An 18,614-nucleotide genomic window follows, 5' to 3' on the forward strand; every position below is an offset into this window, starting at 1 on the left:
TTTTTGTAGCATCACGTAGAGACCGCCTGGCTCAGGTGCATGCCTGGGAAGAAAGGAGATGGCAGTGGAGGAGCAGGGAGCAGCCAGAAGAGTCCATCTTCCCCATCATGCTGGATGACCTGTGGATAGACCTGGATGATGCTGCTGGTTTGAATGGCAGAAGGGTTCTCGCCTCCTTCTTTTCTTTTGGTCTGAAACAGGTTGCCGGGTTGGCCGCAAGCCCCCTCTTTGGTGGAGGTCGAATCCTGCAGCTGCTGCCCCGGCTTGTGTTGGTGGTTGGCTGAAGGAGACGCAGGCAGCAGCAGCAGCTGCTTCCTTCTCAGGAAGGACTGGGAGTGTTTGCCTGGGAGATGGAGCAGGACCTCCCAGAGCCAAACCTCTGTGCCTGGCTTGGTTTGGAATGAATCGCTGCCCCGCCGCGTTGTCAGCCAACGCCACATAGCGAGGCAGTGGCCGCTGTTGCCGAGACTTCCGTCTTGGGCATGGTTGGGTGGCTGATGAAGAAGGACGGGCTGCGGTGTTCCTTGCGCGATGGCGTGAGCGCAAATGAGTGTCTTTGCGTGCGAGAGACAGCAGGAAAAATCAGAACCGATGCGTAGGGTGGAGCCCAGGTGTAATCGCGTGCAGTTTGAGTAGGAAAGATTTCGTGGTTTTGACATCGGACATACTCATCTCCCCTGAGGACCTCAAGCAAGGTTGCAACGTGCTGCCCTTCCTAAATCGTAACTCTCAGCCTGCTCAAGGTGCTGTGAATGCAGAGCGGGAGAAAAACGAAGCAGGGGTTGGTCGCTGACAGGGGTAACGAGGTATTTTCCTAACGCCAGTCATATTTCTGTTCGCAGGAGAACTCCGACACATTACCAAGCTGAAACCTTGGAGTCTTTTTGATGTGCTTGTGGAGAAGTATGGTTGGCCTCATGAAGATGCTGCACAGTTTACAGATTTCCTGATCCCCATGCTAGAAATGGTCCCAGAGAAACGAGCTTCAGCTGGAGAATGCCTTAGGCATCCGTGGCTGAATTCTTAGCAGAATCTCCCAGCTGTAACAAAAAAGCCAGCAACCGCTTTCCAATGCATCGGACCTAAACGGTGACTGTCACAAATTCTTTAGCAGGATCACACGTGAGCTGGCTTCAATCCTCAGACCTTTATTTTGCTTGAGGTACTGTTTGACATTTTGCTTTTTGTGCACTGTGTTCTTGGGGAAGGGTAGTCTTTTTGTCTTCAGCTAGTAGTTTACTCACCCACTTTCTTCAGAAAACACTTAACGTGTCTTTAAGCATTGTTTCTTGTGTTGTGTGGCATTCAGATGTCAGGTTTTTGGAACAAAGGAAACTTCCCCCCATGTGTTTTGGCAAGTTTTGTAACTATTTATGAAAAAAAAAAAATATTTTAGCTGATGCATATTATATAATTTACAAGCGTAAGAAATTTATCAAGTCAGAACTGAGTTACGGCGAGGAATTGTACAATTTTATCTTCTGGCAAAGGGATGTCATTCTTGTATTATAGTGTATGTAAATGCACCCTGTAAATGTTTATTGCCATTTAAATATGGGACTGGGGACTCAATTTCAGAGTAAAGCAACTTAAGTTTTAGAGAGCTTTATAGCGAACCAATTGCATGTAGTGGACTTTAAACTGCTTTAAGGAATTGTGTAAACTTTCTATTCTGTAGCAGTTCCCGTTCATTGGATTTTAAACAAAGTGGCTCTGGTTTACAGGATTTCATTCCCCAAACGGCACTTTAAAGGAAGGCTAGACTTCTTTCTACTAAAGTATGCATTATCATTTAGCACTCCCTTTTAGAACTTTTGCCTATTTTAAGTGCTTTTAAGAAAAGAAAAATAGCAATTTCCCTTACAATGTGATAGTGGAGACATGGTACCATATGGTGTTGCCTTTTGATAAGCACTGTAAGTTGTACTATACCTTAAGGAAAAAAAAAAATTAAAAGTTGAGCATGAGAACCACTCTCTGTGTAGAATTACTGATCTTTTATAATAAAAGTGTGTGCTTGGCGTCAGTTAAGGAAGGATATAGCTGCAAGTATTTACAGTGCAGTGGGTAAAATAACCCAAGCAGCAAGATCATGCTCATTCCATTCATAGCTTTACATGTTTCTAAAACAAATTGCACTAGCTCTATTCTTTCCCATCACGAGACATACAATTTCCCGTTGTAAGTTGCACGCAACAATTACATGTTTCCTAGGAAAAAAAAGCTGCATAGGCTGAAGCTTGTAGGCAATACAGATTTTAGAATGTACAGTATGGAGGTGTGTTTTGGCCTCTTTTAGAAGTCAGTGGGGTGAATGTAAGCTCACTTCTGACCTTCATGTAACGACGGTGCCACTTTTTTCTTGACTTTGTCCATATGAAATTTATTCACATGCCTTTGCAATAACTAGATTGTGAGAAGATAGCCCCATGCTGTAACAATAACCAGTTGTTTGAGGTGCTTGCAGTTGTCTAATTAAAGTGTTTTGTTTTTTCAGACAGTGTGCTGGTCATTGGAATCTTTGCTAGGCGTGACGCCAGCTGTTTGGGTGCTCGAGGTCCGGTGGCGGTGGGCGGGGGCGGCTCTGGCCTGGCCAAAGGGAAAAGCAGCTCTGTGCTCAGTCAGCAGACACGTCACCGGGTGTAAATCAGAGCATCCCGCAGGGTCAGGTGGCGCGAGGGGCTGTGGGTAAGTGGTCGCTAGGCGAGACGTGACAAAACCGAAACACGAGTACTTACACAGGGTGTCTACCTGCCACGAGCAAGCAGCCCAGTACCCGTCCCTGCGAGGCCGGTGCAGCCACCTCTCCAAAAAGAAACGGCGGAGCGCGGCACGCACGCACCGCTCGGGAGGAACTCCTCCGCGCGCTGAGGCCCTGCCAGCAGTCGGGTTTCAGGACCGCCTGCCCTCGCCCTCCGAGCGCTCACACCGGAACTGCTGTAACGGCCCCAAGGACGACGCTGCCGAGAAGGACGATGCTGCAACAAGGGACTCCAGAGCTAGAGGTAAAAGTTGTGTTCGGCTTCACACCCGGCCCAGCTGCCGGTCGTGTCTGGCTGCTGCGGCCTGTTAGAAGCTTGTTCTTGACACGCAGGACGTACCAGCACCCGGCTGGAGCGCTGCCGGTTCAAGCCAGGCAAGGTGCGTAACCGCACAGCGCCGCCACACCTACCGCTGCCCTTTGCTTGGGCGCGGCGATACCACAGAGTGCGGGGAGCCGTGCGTAGTCCCGGTCCTGTTCCGCCGCCCACCGCTCCGAGAGCTTGCCACGTACCGTGCGTTTTATGCTGGCTGGTAGCTCAAGTGGTGTCACGACCCGCTTCATGGAGGAGTGGACAGGGGTTGGGGCACCGGGATTTGACGGCTGGGCTGTAGAGGCTGCAGCAGGTGCTTTGAGGGTCAGTGTCTGAGCAGGGCCGTGTGCTTGGCTGGGCTTCTCCGGCTGTCGCTGGCCGACTCCTGCCCTACTTCATGCTGGTGCACATCAGGGGCTGTTGCAGACAGCGGGTGTTTGGCGCAGCCGGCAGGTGCTCCTCGGGCACTGGTTTTACTAATAAACTTCTTCACTACGGAGTTGCAAATTAGAATTTCAAGCAGGCCCCATTTTTTCTACAAGAAGTGCCGCCCTTCTGCCGTGAGCAGGAGCAGCCCCCCGTAGCACCGCGCTGTCAGCGAGCAGGGTCTAGAGCAGCCACTGCCGAGACGGGGACGGGCACCGTCACAGCCCAGGCGGGAACAGCTCCGCGCCGGCGCGTGCAGCGGCCCCCCCCCCCCCCCCAGCGGCTGCTGTTCCGCGGCAGGAATAAACAGCTCCCTCCAGCCGTCAAAAAGGGCGCTGCGATAGAGGCGCCCCCCCCGCCCCCGTTTAGCACCTCTCGGCGCTCCCTGACGGCAGGGTCAGGGAACCCCTGCAGGGGGCGGGCCGCGCCGAGAAGGGCGCTGCAGTACAAATAGCTCAGCTGGAACTTCCCGGAAGGGCCCACGAGGCGTCTGTCCCCACCCCCTGCTCCCAGGGGCGGGCCCGCCGCTCCACTCGAGGGAAGCGGGAGGGAGCGCAGCCGGACGCGGCCCTGCGGCCTCCGCGCCCAAGGGCGCTGCCCGGCAAACGCCCCCCCCCCTAAGGCAGCCCTTCGCCCTCCCCTCCGGCCTCGCCCCGCCCCGCCCGCGGGGGCGCCTGTTCCCCAGAGCTGGGGCCGCGGCCCTGCGCACACAGCACCCTTCCGGGACAAGTGGTTAAAACTGACATAACTGTGATTTATTAACATGAATTAAAATGCCCAACCAGTGCTGCAATGTGACAGTATATTAAAAAAAAATTAAAGATCATATACTGTACTACTTTCACAAAGATCACACTTCCTTTTTTTTCTTTTGCAAAAGACTTATGTACAATACTATATCAAATGAAAGAAGCTTTAAGCAATTTTACAAGCCAAAGAAATACAGTATTTACAGCACTCTTCAGAGACATTAGAAACAGTCTATACATTAAATTACAATTTCTGCAAGTAACTGATGAAACAAAAAGCCATGTCCACACCAAAACTATAAAAATTTGTATTGCATTGTTTTCTATCTCTATGCACAAACAACTGTTGACAGAAGAAAATGAAAAAAAATCGTTAGTGCCATCACTTAGCCTGTGTACTTACTTAATTACATATGTATAAAAGTAATATAGAAAACATTCACTAAATGAATTTAACTGCAACAATAAAATTTTAAAGATTATGCAGCATCAAACCTACTGCCAGAAAGAACAGCTGGAATGTTCACTTACAAAATAAAAAGAAATACCTAATACTGGCTGAACAGCACATCTTCAGGAATTTTAAAAAGCAAAGAATGGAAAGAGTACAATGGAAGAGCACTGGTGTCTGTCTGCTTTTATACAAAGTATCATGTACAAGCTTTAAAAAGTACCTCCAACAGGTACATATGAAATATACACAGTTTATATTACAGAACATTTTAAAAATGCTTAGAACTGAAGGGATCCGTTTTAATGCCACCCCGACCCATGGTAATTGTTCTGAAAGGTGGGTGGCACCTGTGCTCTGTGGATGGGGATCTGTCCAGGCACCGGGGAGGCCTGCTGCGGCCCCTGCACGCCGTGGGGCAGGGCGACGGGGCCGGGGTGAGGGCAGAACCCCGAAGCGGTGGGGGTGGCGAGGCTGTTTGGTCCTTGAGGTTGGAGGTGAGGACCCTGACCGGGGAGGGGGCAATGAGGTCCCGTGCCAGCAGGCTGATGCTGAGGTCCAGGTCCTAACGTCGTGTGATGGGGGGCCTGCGAGGAGTAGGAGGGGACGCTGGCATGGGCGCTGGCGGGGAAGTGGGGGGGCGCTTGATGAGGCGGGTGGTGCAACCCTTGTGCTGACGCCGGGTGGTGCCCCGAGCCTATGACGCCGGAGGGCGGGGGTGGAGGGGGGGGAGGCGCGGCGTTTACAACATGCTGGTGTTGTGCTTGCAAACCTTGATGTCCAGAGGAGGGGTGGGGAGGCTGGTGGTGGGGGAGAGGACCCGGGGGCGGAGGCGGTGGCGGCAGATGGTGACCAGCAGCTTGAGAGTGGATGTGCGACCCGGGAGCGACTGCCACGGCGTGAACCGGACCGACGACGTGTGCTACAGAGTGCTGCTGATGGGTACTCTGCTGCTGCACCAGGTGAGGGCCTGGGGCCGGCGGGGGCGGAGGAGGAGGGGGAGCAGCGGACGCCGACGCCTGGTGATGAATACCGGGGTTCTGGGACGGCAAGAAATGCCCCGCAGTTACGTGGTGTCCCGGCACCGCCGGCTGACCCGCTGTGCCAGGAAGCGCTTGGTTTGGTCCGGAGGAGAAGACTGTCTGTTGGGGTAGGCTGCCCTTCAGCTGGCTGTAGCTCTGGAAGTTCCCAGAGGGCTGCTGGCTTGGATAGTAAGTAGAAGAAGGGGGTGGGGGGGGTGGGGGAGGTGGGGCACTGCTGTTCAAATTTTGTTGGTTAAACTGGCTGTACGAAGCTGAAGATTGTCCTGAAGTTGTCTGAGGAAACAGGGGCCCGCCAGCCTGCTGCTGATTACTAGGCTGAAGGGCCGGCGCTGCCGGATAGAAGTTGCGGTGGGTGTCCCTCTGGGGCGTTCCAACTTGAGGTGACTGGGGGTGATGAGGTCTGTACGGAGATCCCAACGGCTGCGAGTGAGGCTTTGGTGAAAGGTAACCATGCTGCACCGGCGCGTGAGGGGTCGAGGGCTTGGGAGGGTTCTCCACGTGAGGCGAAGGGGGGCAATGCAGCTTCAAAGGTGCGGAAGGCAACTTCTGTGAATGGGAAAGTTGCTCAGCAGAACCGCGCAGGTGCGGTTGAGAGGGGTGAGTTTTTGAAAGTGCTTGGACACTGTTCGTCAGCTGTTTTTGTGGCAGCTCGGGTTTGGGATGATTCGCACCCTCGGCCTCGGGTGCGTTAGCTGCAGTTTCCCAGTGCGAATCTGGCTTCGTGGGTGTTTTCCCAAGCGACTGCGCTGAAACTACAGGGCTCGGTGAAGAGGGCTAGAACGAAAAGGCAGGCAGTCAGGACAAAACATCCGCAATGTTCAACTATGCATACGTTAGGACCGAAAGAACTTCTCAGAATATTGTTCTGTGCCATGATGGTGAAAAGAAGCGTTGAGGCACAGGATATACACGTTTGGTATACAAAAACCAGCGACAACAGAAAGCTTAAAAACTTAGGAAGACACTGTTTTTGGCAAGTACGTGTCAATCGTTCTTCGAAGTCCAAGACCAACAACTGCATTTTAAACTACTAACAGAAACATGACTCATCAGGTCAAAGAAAGAATCTGCTCTTCGTTAACGTTTTACATTTCTGAGTCTGAAGGAAAATTCCAGACAAGACCATTTACAAAAATAAAGCCACTTTTAGAGGGATGTAACAGTGTAAACCTGGCACAGCGCAAGCAGACAGGCTAACCATGACAGCCTGAATTACTTGGGTCAATACCGTACAGGCACCTACTCGACACCCTTCTCTGTACCAGCGCCTCTACTGACAAAACAGTGCCAGGCCCTGATGTGGGAGAGCGAACTCCGTGACAGTACGAAGGACACAAGTCCCGTTGCTGCTGTCAGCTCTCCCGGCCCTCCTTCGGCATCCACCCTGCGGAACCACAGCGACACCGAATCCACCGACACCATCTCCGCAAGATCATACGCAGACAGACACGGCTGCCCCAGAGCGGAATGCAAACCAGCGTTTTAGCATGTCCGGGCTGCCACAAACACTCCTGCCAGCGCTGACCCGTGCTGAGTTAGTGCACGAACAGGCTACGTAAGCACACGTGCACCTAAGCAGTAAATCACGAGATTAACGTCTTTAAGGCAGATCAGACGGAGGTATTCACAGGCACCTGCGCACGCTGTACATTACCTTGCTCGCTTTCGACGGACTCTTACAAGTCCTTTGGGAAGTATCTGGGGACGGACACTCAGAAGGCGGCTCTGGGTTTTCAGGATCAGGTTCTGCAGACACAAAGCAGAGGGAACTGTAAAAATGGGAAAAATCAAGCCTTTTGCAAAGATCGCCAAGCACTTCACACTTGACTTTAGAAGAGCTACTGAAGTTGTTGTAGGAGACTATTCAACAGCCAAGTGTGAGACAAGGTCATCTGCTCACCGACCTCCGAGACTGTGAGCAGGGGCTACGGGGTGATTCTCCCCCTCCAGACGAAGCAGACCCAAACGTGGTATTAGAACGATCAGGGACTACCACGGGGGAACTGGCTGGATTTATCTACCTCCGATACCATAAATCGACTCACCACTGTCCTTGTCTTTCCTATGATCACTGAGGAGTAAAGCTCTCTGATAACTTCGTTCTCTCACTTGTTCCACAGAGGTTGATGCAGTCCTGGAAGAGAGAAGCACATTTTGAATTTAAGAGGATGTTCTCCCACAGACCAAATTGAGGACAATGTATATCCAAACACTGGGTCAGAGAAAGCCGAGAGTGTTGACTGCACCTAAGAGCCAAGTAACCGGCTGCACATATGGCACGTGATTCGTGAAGTATTTTGTTACCTATTTTCTCCCACCTCACAACGCAGATTTCCTGCAACCTTGTTACATTACAAGAACCGACAATTCCTCTTAATATGGAAACAAGATCTGTAGGTCTTTTTTCTTTTTCTAAAAAGTTGAAAAGTGAAAACCTACGCTTCGAAAAACAAAAGGTTGCAGGTACTGCTTCATAATCTCCATTTACAGAAAACTGTCATCTTCCCAAGCCAGAAACAGTTTTCTGGAGTTTCTTGTTTGGTTGGTTTGTTTTTTGGTTTGTTGGTTGGGATTTTTGTTTGCTTTTGTCTTTCAAGAATCCGCACTTTATTTTATTTATTTATCTATTTATTTTTTTAAAGAATTTGCTCTGAGATAGCAGATCCACAGTTGTAAATACTGCCCAACTACAAGTAATCTCTGTTTAAGCCCCTACATTTCACTTGCCGGACAGTGGGTATGAAATGACCGTCCTATCTTCTTTCTCAGCCAACTACCTCCGACAATCGCAACCTGACCAAGAAAAAAACCACAGCACTGCTACAAAACCCGTGTTTTCTTTCAGGCAAGAACATTCGGCATTACCCTACAGCACTGCTGCACTAAAATGCACTGCGGTGCTGCCTGTGGGACTGCTGCAGAAGCTCCCTAATAAATTCTTCCCCAGTTGAGCCTGTTTCCACATCCTTTGCTGACTAGCACACTGGTTTCTGCGTTGTGAACTCACAGCCCCTCTTCGGCGAAACGCTGAACACTGCACTTACGGTTCTCCCTTCAATGGGCTCTATGAACTCCGTCTATTCTGCAACAGCTGGAGCAGCTGCGCAGAGGGATGTTCAGCTCCTCAGCCCACATTCACCCCCACACACCGTTAGGCCTTCGCTACAGCGCAAGGAGCGCCTGCAGGGCTTATTTTGTGCTAGGAACGTTTTGGAGACGGCATCACCGCAGCTGACCATCTACCTTCAGGGTACCAAAGACGCCGTGGAAAATGCAGCGTTTACGCAGGCTGAAGTAACTCTCTCTCATCCCCCTTCGCACTGTGCCTCCCCCCAGGACTGCTGGGTGTCGCAGTACCTGGCACGGCGTCCAACACAGCGTACGGTCTGCGCGCAGGGGAGCCATTTCGTGATGACGAGCGACGACGCGAGCCTCCCCACGTGCTCTCCACCCGAGCAGAAGGGCCCATCAGGCAGACTCATGCAGCCCTGCACGTCGCACTTAAGCGACAGCAACCACTGCAAACATTCCAGCCACATCACTGAAAAGCAGACTTCCTGAACTCCTCTAAAGCTTTTGCTGACCAATACAGATCATCCTCCTGTTCCACCCTTCCTCCCTTTTGAAAGGATTTGAGATTTGAGATGAAAAACATTCCCTTCAGCCCACAGACGCAGCAGAGGCGATACAAGGACAGGAGTGCAGAGCCAGGGCCGCGCTGAGACTCGGACTCAGGTCTCTCACGGCCATTACATCCATCCCAGTGCTGCTCTCTCCTCCACACACCGCAGCAAGCACACACAGCCCAACCTGTGCAGCGGTGGAAGGAGCACGCCTGCTCACCAATGCCATGTTCTACAGATTTACAACTGCACTTTACCTACGCAGTCTCATAATCTGCAGCACTAGGCAACTCATCTTGCTCCAACCAGTACCTGTTTTGCTCTTAAAAAACAAAAAAGCAAAGCAGAATGAAAACATTTAACCAGTACCTTATGGGTAATGTTTCTTCTTTATGAGGCATCTGATGTATTTGTGAGGAAAGAGATTAAGACAACTCCTTACTAATCTGAAAAAGGGCTTCCCGTTGGTAACCTGCAACTGCACCCTTACCAATGAAAACTCGATTTCAAACAGGAAAGACTCAGAATTAAGTAAATAATTCTTCAGCACTTTAATCCCAGTTTTATGGCTTACCACTGAACTTCTGGTTCACTCTTCTCACTGGAAGATTCCTTAGTCGCACAGTTGTTGCCAATGTCTTCTGGAGCTGCATTATAAACAGCAGTTGGCAGTGGTAAAGGTAAGCTCGCAGTGTTATCAGGTTGCTCCCCGTTCTCACCACTGTTGTTATACCCATCATTAGCACCATTGTTACTACTTATATTTCCTCCACCAGCAGCATGAGGAGACACAGTAACCAGGGGAAAGTTTTCTGTCTTTGAGCCACTCTTCCTAGCTTCTCGTTGTCTCTTACGGTATTCTAGTAAGGATACCTAGGAAGAAAAAAAGCCCAACAAAACCAAAACAAACATCAGAAGGGAAGTTTACTTATTTCCTTTCTCTCAGTTTTGATTAAACATGTTCTTTCAGTAAAACAAACCATTTACTGGGTTCTAAAAGAAAATACGGATAGATGAAGGTATTTCACCACAGATGTGGTGAATTCACAGAGCTACTAAAGACTAACAACAATGTAAAAAAAAAAAGCTTCTGCCAAGAGAAGGAAGTATGCATTCTGCCAGGGGGAAGCAGCAGGAGGTGATGCGGGTCAGCAAAAGGCTCACTGCAAATTCATACCACTGGCTGAAGCTACAAGGGACTTTGCAGCTTCTCCTGGACCTGCAGCACTAGTAAGAGGACACTAACACAGGGAAGCTAATTTAAGAGATGTTACACCCTGCTCAGTCTGACTCCCCCATGTGAAAAACCCACCACGCTTCTGCTTCACTCTACTGCACATATCAAAAGATTCTCTAAGCTCTTCATAGATTTTTCTTAACAAATATAATTTGCAACTTAAACTTTTGTTCTTTTTCCAGTTTATTTTGAATTTCTGTCTTTACTGCACTGTAAAAGACTGATTAAGAATGTATTGTAAAGTTTATTACCAAAACCAATGACACAAAGGAAAAAGTGTTTCTACTTTCTATGTACGTATATAAAGTCACCACACAGATGCTGCCATAGAACAGCAAACAGTCTGAATGTTCAGCAAGTTACCTCCACTGAAAAAAAAAATAAATTGTCAAGTGTTTTCACTATGTATCTTCAAGATTTGAATCAGAAAGCTAAAATATTGACCTTCAGACCTACTTTATTCAGTAATAACACCAATTTGGTGGAAATGACATTTAACATCTTTAAATCTTTCCTTCTAGTTATCAACAACCTACTCTGAACCATACAGCATCCAAACCAAGAAACTAAAGTGCAGTAATGGAAAAAAAACAAAAATCACATTGAACTAGCTTAGTCCTCAATGCAGCAGACATCCAATTCTACACAGAGAGCAAAACAAGGCAGCCTGCTTAGTTTGCAGTTCTAGGGAGTTTTGTTTGCTTTCAAACAGATCTATCTGTTAAAGACGCATCTCCATGTCAGGGTAAGAACAGTTAAAAATATTTAATTTTTCATAAAAGAAAGTTTAGATTAAGAACTGATCTTGCTTTTGAACAATCTATTATTTATACATCACATGACTGGGATCCCTTGAAGAATACTGCTTTAAAGAAAGCTTAAATGGTAAGAATGGATGAAATCTCTGCAGCGTGGCCTGTACCGAAATGGGATAGACTTGTACAACGGTGAGAGAAGATCCAGGAGCAAGTGCCCACAGAAACGCTGAAATACGGGAAAAACCTCCTTCAAGAACTGTCTAAGGTCATTCGTGTCTTACGTGATCCCAGGGAAAGGCTTCTATAAATTCTCCTGTAAAAAGCCTGAATTTTCACCTTCTCCTTAGGTGACGTTCACCCCTGATTTTCACACTTTTTCACAAGTTACACGTTTTCTGTGTGGCCTTGGAAAGTCTAAACCTCATTCCTTCAGGGGTACAGATAGAATTTTCTCTGGTTGTTTCTTCAAACTGAGGGAAGCGTCAGGGGGAAGCCACACATTTTTCACATGGACATTACTGTAGCATAAGCCCTCAGCAGAAACAACCTGGAAGAGTCCTTGTAGCAAGAGAGAGGTGGGAGGGCTACTGGGATGTGAAATAAATTAATACATTAATAAAAGCTGGGATTTGAAAATAAATTAATTTAACCTTCAGACAAAGAAGAATGCAAAGCTACAGAAATTTTGGTTCTTTGATGCTTCTAGCAGGGCCACAGTAACACGTGGGGGATCTACAAAACTGTCGGGGCAGAATCAGTACGAACAGAGCTCCTACCGTCTGGCTTCAGTTACCTCTCTGTTTGAAGCAAAGTAAAGAAAAAATCCAGTTCTGATGGAGAACTTCTGAAGGCAGACTGTAACTGCTCCCTAGCAGGATGCCCCAGGGCACAGGGAGGAGGCACACACGGGGGGGTGGGTGGTGCAATGGGACCAGAAGCACCAAGCCCCTGTTGTGCAGGCACGTGCGCACACAGAATACACCCCCACCCCCCAATGATACTTCCGTAACAAAAATAAACGGCATCTTTCACACCAGACAGGTTACTGTAGTCTGCCACGAGACAGAAGTGGCAGGCTGCTGCCTTCCAAGCCTGCCATCCTTTCTGCGAGGAGGAAGGGGCTCTAACTCGGCAGTGACGTGCAGTCACAGGCAGTTACGCAGATTAAGTCCCAGCTCTGGTTCGAGCTGGCCCTGACCACACAACTTACCACTCTGGCCAAAGGGTTCTTGTAGGTAAGTTTAGATTGTGCTTATTCTCCAAGCAGAGTATTTTATTAAAAAAAAGAAAGCAAGCTAAAGAAAAAGGAACTAAGGATTTCTGTGTAGTTCTAACAGTGAAACCAACATACCCTAAGCATATAAAAATTGGAATTTTGAAGCCTCAGTATCATCAATCTGTGAGGGCTATTTTTGCAGTAATTCATAACAAGTGTTCATGGTATATGATCCCTATGATGCAGTATATATTCTGTATAACAGAGTATTGTAATACCTGGTGGCATAAGCAACCATTTTCAAGCCCGAAAAGCAATTATTTATTGAGCAAATCATTTCGGACTCACATGGAGTAAAAGTAAACTTGTATCTACCTTGGAAAAAATAAATTTACTAAAGGGTATACGTAGCTTTACTCTTTGTTCTTCATTATTTCCCCTGAATGTCTACTACACTGTAGTATCTAAAGATGAGCCATCAGTTGTTTTTTATCATATTATGTTTTTTCCTGCTATAGAAATACCATTAGCAGATTATGTAAGACAGACCAAATGATTCTTAAAATGATAACCTTTTTCTTTTGTGGAGGATTCTGGGGTGTGCAATTTCCATCCATCAAGTTGTCGTTATTGACAGTCCTTCCAAAGCCAGATGCAATTCCATCTTCTGAAGTACAAAAAACAGATGCTTCCATGAACATGCCTCTAGCATCGTCTTGAATCAGGCACTTTGACTCGCTTATTCTGAATCCACCTCCTACCTCCAACTGATGTGAAGGGGTCAAGTCCCTCAAATTAGAATTCATTGAGAAATTTACACCTGTCCTGTCGGGACTTTTTACCCAGGAAGAATAAATTGTGCCCCGTCCACAATGAGCAGTTTCTAATTGGCTGTTTGAATCAGTCCTATCATGTGGGGGGGCTTCCAGGTTTTTATGCAGCGCACTTTGCTCAATCACTTCGAGTCCCAGCTGGAGGTCTGACACAGATTCCATTTCTCCAGTGCACTGCCGTGTGACGTCAGTCCTGTTCCTTGGACTGGAATATCCAATAGTCTTTATTTCTTGCAGGCCCATTTCTGTCAGGTTGGAACTTCTGAGAGAATTCAGTGCCAGAATCGATGCTCTGTCATATCCCTGTGTGAAGAAAAAACATGTAAATATTTTTCCACACTCCAACAGAACTGCAACTATTCTGACATCCAGCTGTGCCTTTAAGTGGGATTAAAGGCTCTCCAATACCATGAATTTATCTATTTGTAAGAAACAGTTCTACAGCCAGACGTTTCTACTATTGCCACGTTATCAGGTAGAAGCATTTTAATAAAATGCACATTAACCAAAGTCAAAATAAACTTTACATGCCAGGTTTTATCTATGACTGGCAGAGGAAGGGGAAAGGCTTCAACGGGAGCAAGTCCCTGCCCAGGAAGTTACAAAGCACTTGCTCCAATCTGACATAAAAGGGATCCTCAGTGTCGAAACATTTATTTCAAGATGACCAAAAAAAAAGCCCAAGAAAAGCCCAAATAAAACCCTCCACATAAGGAAAAACTTTTCTTAAGTTATAAACACTTCTTTTGTACTTCTTAAAGATGTATTAACCATGAAAAATGCAGCACATAACCATGGCTGGAAACAGCTTTTCTAAACCAACATGTCTTAAGATTTTCATTAATCCTTTTTCAATTATTTGTATTACAAAGCAAAAGTTCCTAAGGAAAACTCCTCTTTTCAAGTCAGATAACCATTAAAATATTCAACTGCTAATAGTTTAGAAGCTAAATTCAGCAATGACTGGATGAAAAATTTTGTTAAGATTTTGACCTAAAAAAATACATATATATGTCCTCAACTCCCAAGGGAATACTTGGACCTGGGTCTGTTCAGCCTGAAGACAAGACTGAGAGGGGACCTTACCAATGCTTATAAATACCTAAAGAGGGGGTGTCAAGAGAATGGGGCCAGGCTCTTTTCAGTGGTGCCCAGTGACAGGACAAGGGGCAACGGGCACAAACTGGAGCACAGGAAGTTCCACCTGAACATGAGGGAAAACTTTTTCACTGTGAGGGTGACAGAGCACTGGCACAGGCCGCCCAGGGAGGCTGTGGAGTCTCTTGCTCTGGAGAATCTCAAACCCCGCCTGGACGCGATCCTGTGGGACCGGCCCCAGGGGAACCTGCCTTACCAGCGGGGCTGGACTGGACGATCTCCAGAGGCCCCTTCCAGCCCCTGCCAGGCTGTGACCGCTCACGCGCTCGGCTGGCCGGAAGCGGAAGTCCCCGCTGGTGTAACCGCCCCGCTCCTCCCCCCCCCGCCTTCACTCAAACTGCGCAGCCGCCGCCCCACGTCCCCGCGGAAGCCCCGGTGGCGGAGCCGCGCTGCCCCCTAGCGGCCGGCCCGGGCCCGCAGCGGAGCACGGCCCCAGCGGGAGGCTGCGGGCACGGGCCCGGGCACGGGCACCGCGCGGTGCCTCGCGGCGCTGCCCTCCCAACCTCAACTGAACAGCGACGAGGGGCCGGTAACCAGGAGAAACGTCAGCGTAAACATAACGGCGGCCCGACGGGCACAAGCGGTGGCCGTGTGCTCGCATCTAAACAGCGGCCACTACTCCCTTCCCCGACAGCCCCCCAGGCTTTTAAGTGATACAGAGGAAGAGGGGAGAGAAACCAATTCAAACAGACAACGAAACAGGTAAGTGGGAATACACAGTGATAAGGACATAAAGCCTGTAGGGAAGTGACCCTTCCCGTGCCAGGAAAAGCGGCAATGGCCGGTGAAAAGCACTTGCCAAGAACAGTGCAGCCACACAGGTGACATCAAGGTATCATTTGCAGTTTTTGGCAAATATCCTTACCTCTTGACTATAAGCTCGCCTTTTTGTTTCTGGGGAACTGTCAGGTGAGGAAATATTCTAAATAAACAAGAAGAAATTTCAAGTCAATTTCTCTTGTAGCCTGGAGAAAGGTAAACCACCCCCTTGTCGCAGGAGTACAGACACTGATCACCACCATGTCCAAACACACTCTCTGAACGCACTGAAACTCACTCAGAATCTCACCTCAAAGTGCATGGTATTTCCGTGGATACACGGAGTTACAGGAGTAACAGGTGAATATATGGGTTTGTAACCATTTCTACAAGCTTCATCTTCGGTTTTTACCCTGGGAGGAGTAGCAAACAACGATGGCTCGGAGGCAGCAATGTCCGCGTGAGTTGGTGTGGCATATGGAGAAGGAGTAGGTGTGGAGGTTTCAGAGAATGCAGACTCCAGCAGCTGATACAGTCTTCGTTTTTTTAGTGGCGTGGTTAGATCTGCGTGTTAAAATTAGAAAAAAAAGCTAGGAAAAGTCTAGACCTAGTAACTGCTTACAGTCGCTTAAGTATTTGATGTAATGGAATTATTAACTCCACATTAAAAAAGTGTCTGAGACTACAAAAACCTCTGAAGGGCAGGCTTCCCCAGGCTCTGAACAGCCTACAGAGCTCCTGAAAAAAAATTAATGAACAGCCTATAGACACACCAGTAACTGAAATTTGTGTGCTAGGGTGATGGGAAGAAACGTCTATGCTTCCAGAAAAGGGAAAGTCCACTTCCATGCATTTTTAAGACTGTTCAGCTAAGAAGTGGAAATTCCAAGTTCAGGACTGTACAGAGGAAGGACCCAATACGCTCCATATGCGCTTCCGTAAGGACGGAAGCGTGTTTGGTTTTTAGCATGTTCTCACTCTGTATTATGCCTACAAGATTACACAGCTTTTCCGCTGTATGCCACACAGGCCCACCGAATTTAAAGGAATTATGAATATATAGAACAGCATGGAAAATTACTTCACAGTCATAATCAAAAACACTGGTCTTTTGTTGACTGTAAACACTGAGATACAACAGTTACAGTAAATGGGGAAAAAATCCCAACCACTATGCAACTAAGCATTTCGTTTAAAGAAAGTATCAGGAAACAGTGCAAAACAGCCCCGGAATTTTCATTAACTCATTATTTTAAAAACCGCAGTCCTCCACATTTAACTACTTTGAAACAGCTCTCACATACTGTATCAGTAAAAGCCTCACCTGTTAAGGAGCAGCTGTCATTCAGTAACAAAGGACTTTTATTTTCACCATTGATGGCTGGACTTCTAGATCTCTCTTGTGATGGTGAATTAAACCTATCAATCACTGTTGAATTTTCTTCTTCCAAAGCCTGCTTTAACCAACGCTGTAATGAAACAAGTTCAAATTAGTGAGTGAGTTAACAGTTTAATGATAAAATTTCAAAACACGTTACACACAACAGAGCTGGTTTGCCAACCAGCTTTTTTTCTGGTTCATGCTAGCAAAACCCCCCTTATTTTTAATTAATATGGGATGGGAACCATAAGGAGGGAAGCATTACCTTCTTACAAGAGCCAGTAATGTTTTCCACAGGTTCTTTTTTCCTCCTCTTTTCTGAAAGGAATGGTGAAGTAAAACGAATATAGTGCTTTGGAGTCGAGTATACATGTGGACTGTAAGTGAGACCTGGTAAAGAATTCAGCTGAGTGGCCAGAACTTCAGGGTCGGTAGTTATACGTAGCGGCCTTTCCGATAGACTGTCTGTAGGCTTCCCTGTTTTATCACTCTTTTCACTTAACCATTCACTGACCAAGTGCTAAACAGAGAGAGAAAAAAATGGTGATTTATGAGTGTTTTTATCAGTGGCTTTTAGAAATTTTTCAGTCTAATCATTCACCTCACCAACTGTTAGGCAAAGCAGGAACAGCTAGTTTCCAAGCTGCAAATTTACGAATACACAGGGCAAGAATAAGGACAGTTTTAGTGACATAATGGGGACACCAGAAGGAATCAGCATAGATTTGTTCTACATACCAAAGTTTTGGGGGTTTTGCTTTTTGGGTTTTGTTTTTTTTCCTACACCAGCATTTAGTTCTTTTGTATTTAATTCTCACTGAATGTACTATACGAGCACCCAGATCAACTGTACTTATGATCTGAATTTAGGAACAGATTTCCAAGACAAATTTTAAACTTGTGTTTGAGCACATAAGCTGAGGGGAAATAGTGTAACGTTACCAGAATGAAGTAAACTCATCATCAGATTTCTGTACTGTCAGGACTGTCCTTCAGTCAACATGTCAGGCAGGTGCCTTGAACATGCTTCACTATTGTAGCTGTATTAAATGACAACATATTTACTAAGGCACACGTGTTAAAAAAGGGTATTCTCTCCTAGCTAGTTCAGTGTTTTTGAAAAACGTGCCAGGGGATTTTAGTCCCCATTAACAGATAACCAACTGCCTGAATTTTACAATGGTTCAAAGTTAATGATATGCAAAAATAGCACACTAAATATTACTAATATATTAAGGCTTTAACAAAGGTGATCATAACATATTTAAGTCGCCTGTCTTCTACAAACTTACTTATAATTCACTTTAAAAGCACAACTTTCCCCTCACTTAAGGTACCCTGGGTACAATGCAATGAGATGTTTCACCGACATTTATCTTAATACTATGAAACAGCAAGAAAGCGCAGTACAATTCCGATTTCTCAGGTATCTTCTTTCCTTTTTGCTACGCAATACGTTGAAGAGGAAGAAAGATTCTAGTCTCCCGTGTGACCAGAACTGAACAGTGGTGCAATAAAAGCACTGTTACAGGATGACTCAGGTGCCTTTGCGCGGGGGGGAGCAGGGGAAGAGTTGAGCATGCTTGCGGGTTTAAGATAAAACCACCTTGAAGTTGTTACTGGTCATTTGACAAGGAGTTTCAACCTATGACCTCCTCCCCCTTCTCTTCCACCAAATAAAATGTTCAGAGCCAACTTCTAAAACACACTGGAAAAAAGGCACTTTTTAACAGTCTGTAGAATTTTAAAGCAGAAAGTTTTAATGCTTTATTCACACGTGCAGATTTAGTATTTTTCAACTGTCTTTAAATATTGTGGCATTTATTCAAGTTTTTTGCAATGCAGTCCAAAAAAAAAATTAAAAACAAAAGCACTAAAGAGAGTAAAGAATCTCCCCTCCAAACAT

General features: G+C 47.0%; 2 protein-coding genes across 6 annotated transcripts in view; one reads left to right on the plus strand and one right to left on the minus strand.

Moving 5' to 3' along the window:
• SRPK2 (SRSF protein kinase 2) overlaps positions 1 to 1,067 on the plus strand; it is a 151,196-nt gene extending 150,129 nt beyond the window's left edge. For all 3 annotated transcript variants that reach the window (XM_086474216.1, XM_086474225.1, XM_086474233.1), the window contains one exon: positions 843 to 1,067. In XM_086474216.1, the coding sequence (XP_086330342.1) occupies positions 843 to 1,027 (185 nt within the window). In that variant the 3' untranslated portion in view covers positions 1,028 to 1,067. The remainder of the gene's footprint in view (positions 1 to 842) is intronic.
• Positions 1,068 to 4,233: 3,166 nt separating this feature from the next.
• Positions 4,234 to 18,614, minus strand: part of KMT2E (lysine methyltransferase 2E (inactive)) — a 63,491-nt gene continuing 49,110 nt past the window's right edge. For all 3 annotated transcript variants that reach the window (XM_086480728.1, XM_086480719.1, XM_086480734.1), the window contains 9 exons: positions 16,974 to 17,228; positions 16,652 to 16,796; positions 15,638 to 15,891; positions 15,434 to 15,490; positions 13,150 to 13,713; positions 9,941 to 10,239; positions 7,789 to 7,877; positions 7,398 to 7,489; positions 4,234 to 6,517 (listed from right to left, as the gene is read on the minus strand). In XM_086480728.1, the coding sequence (XP_086336854.1) occupies positions 5,003 to 6,517; positions 7,398 to 7,489; positions 7,789 to 7,877; positions 9,941 to 10,239; positions 13,150 to 13,713; positions 15,434 to 15,490; positions 15,638 to 15,891; positions 16,652 to 16,796; positions 16,974 to 17,228 (3,270 nt within the window). In that variant the 3' untranslated portion in view covers positions 4,234 to 5,002. The remainder of the gene's footprint in view (positions 6,518 to 7,397; positions 7,490 to 7,788; positions 7,878 to 9,940; positions 10,240 to 13,149; positions 13,714 to 15,433; positions 15,491 to 15,637; positions 15,892 to 16,651; positions 16,797 to 16,973; positions 17,229 to 18,614) is intronic.

Source organism: Leptosomus discolor, chromosome 1 (assembly GCF_034619465.1).
Source record: "Leptosomus discolor isolate bLepDis1 chromosome 1, bLepDis1.hap2, whole genome shotgun sequence".
NCBI classification, from domain to species: Eukaryota; Metazoa; Chordata; class Aves; order Leptosomiformes; family Leptosomidae; genus Leptosomus; species Leptosomus discolor.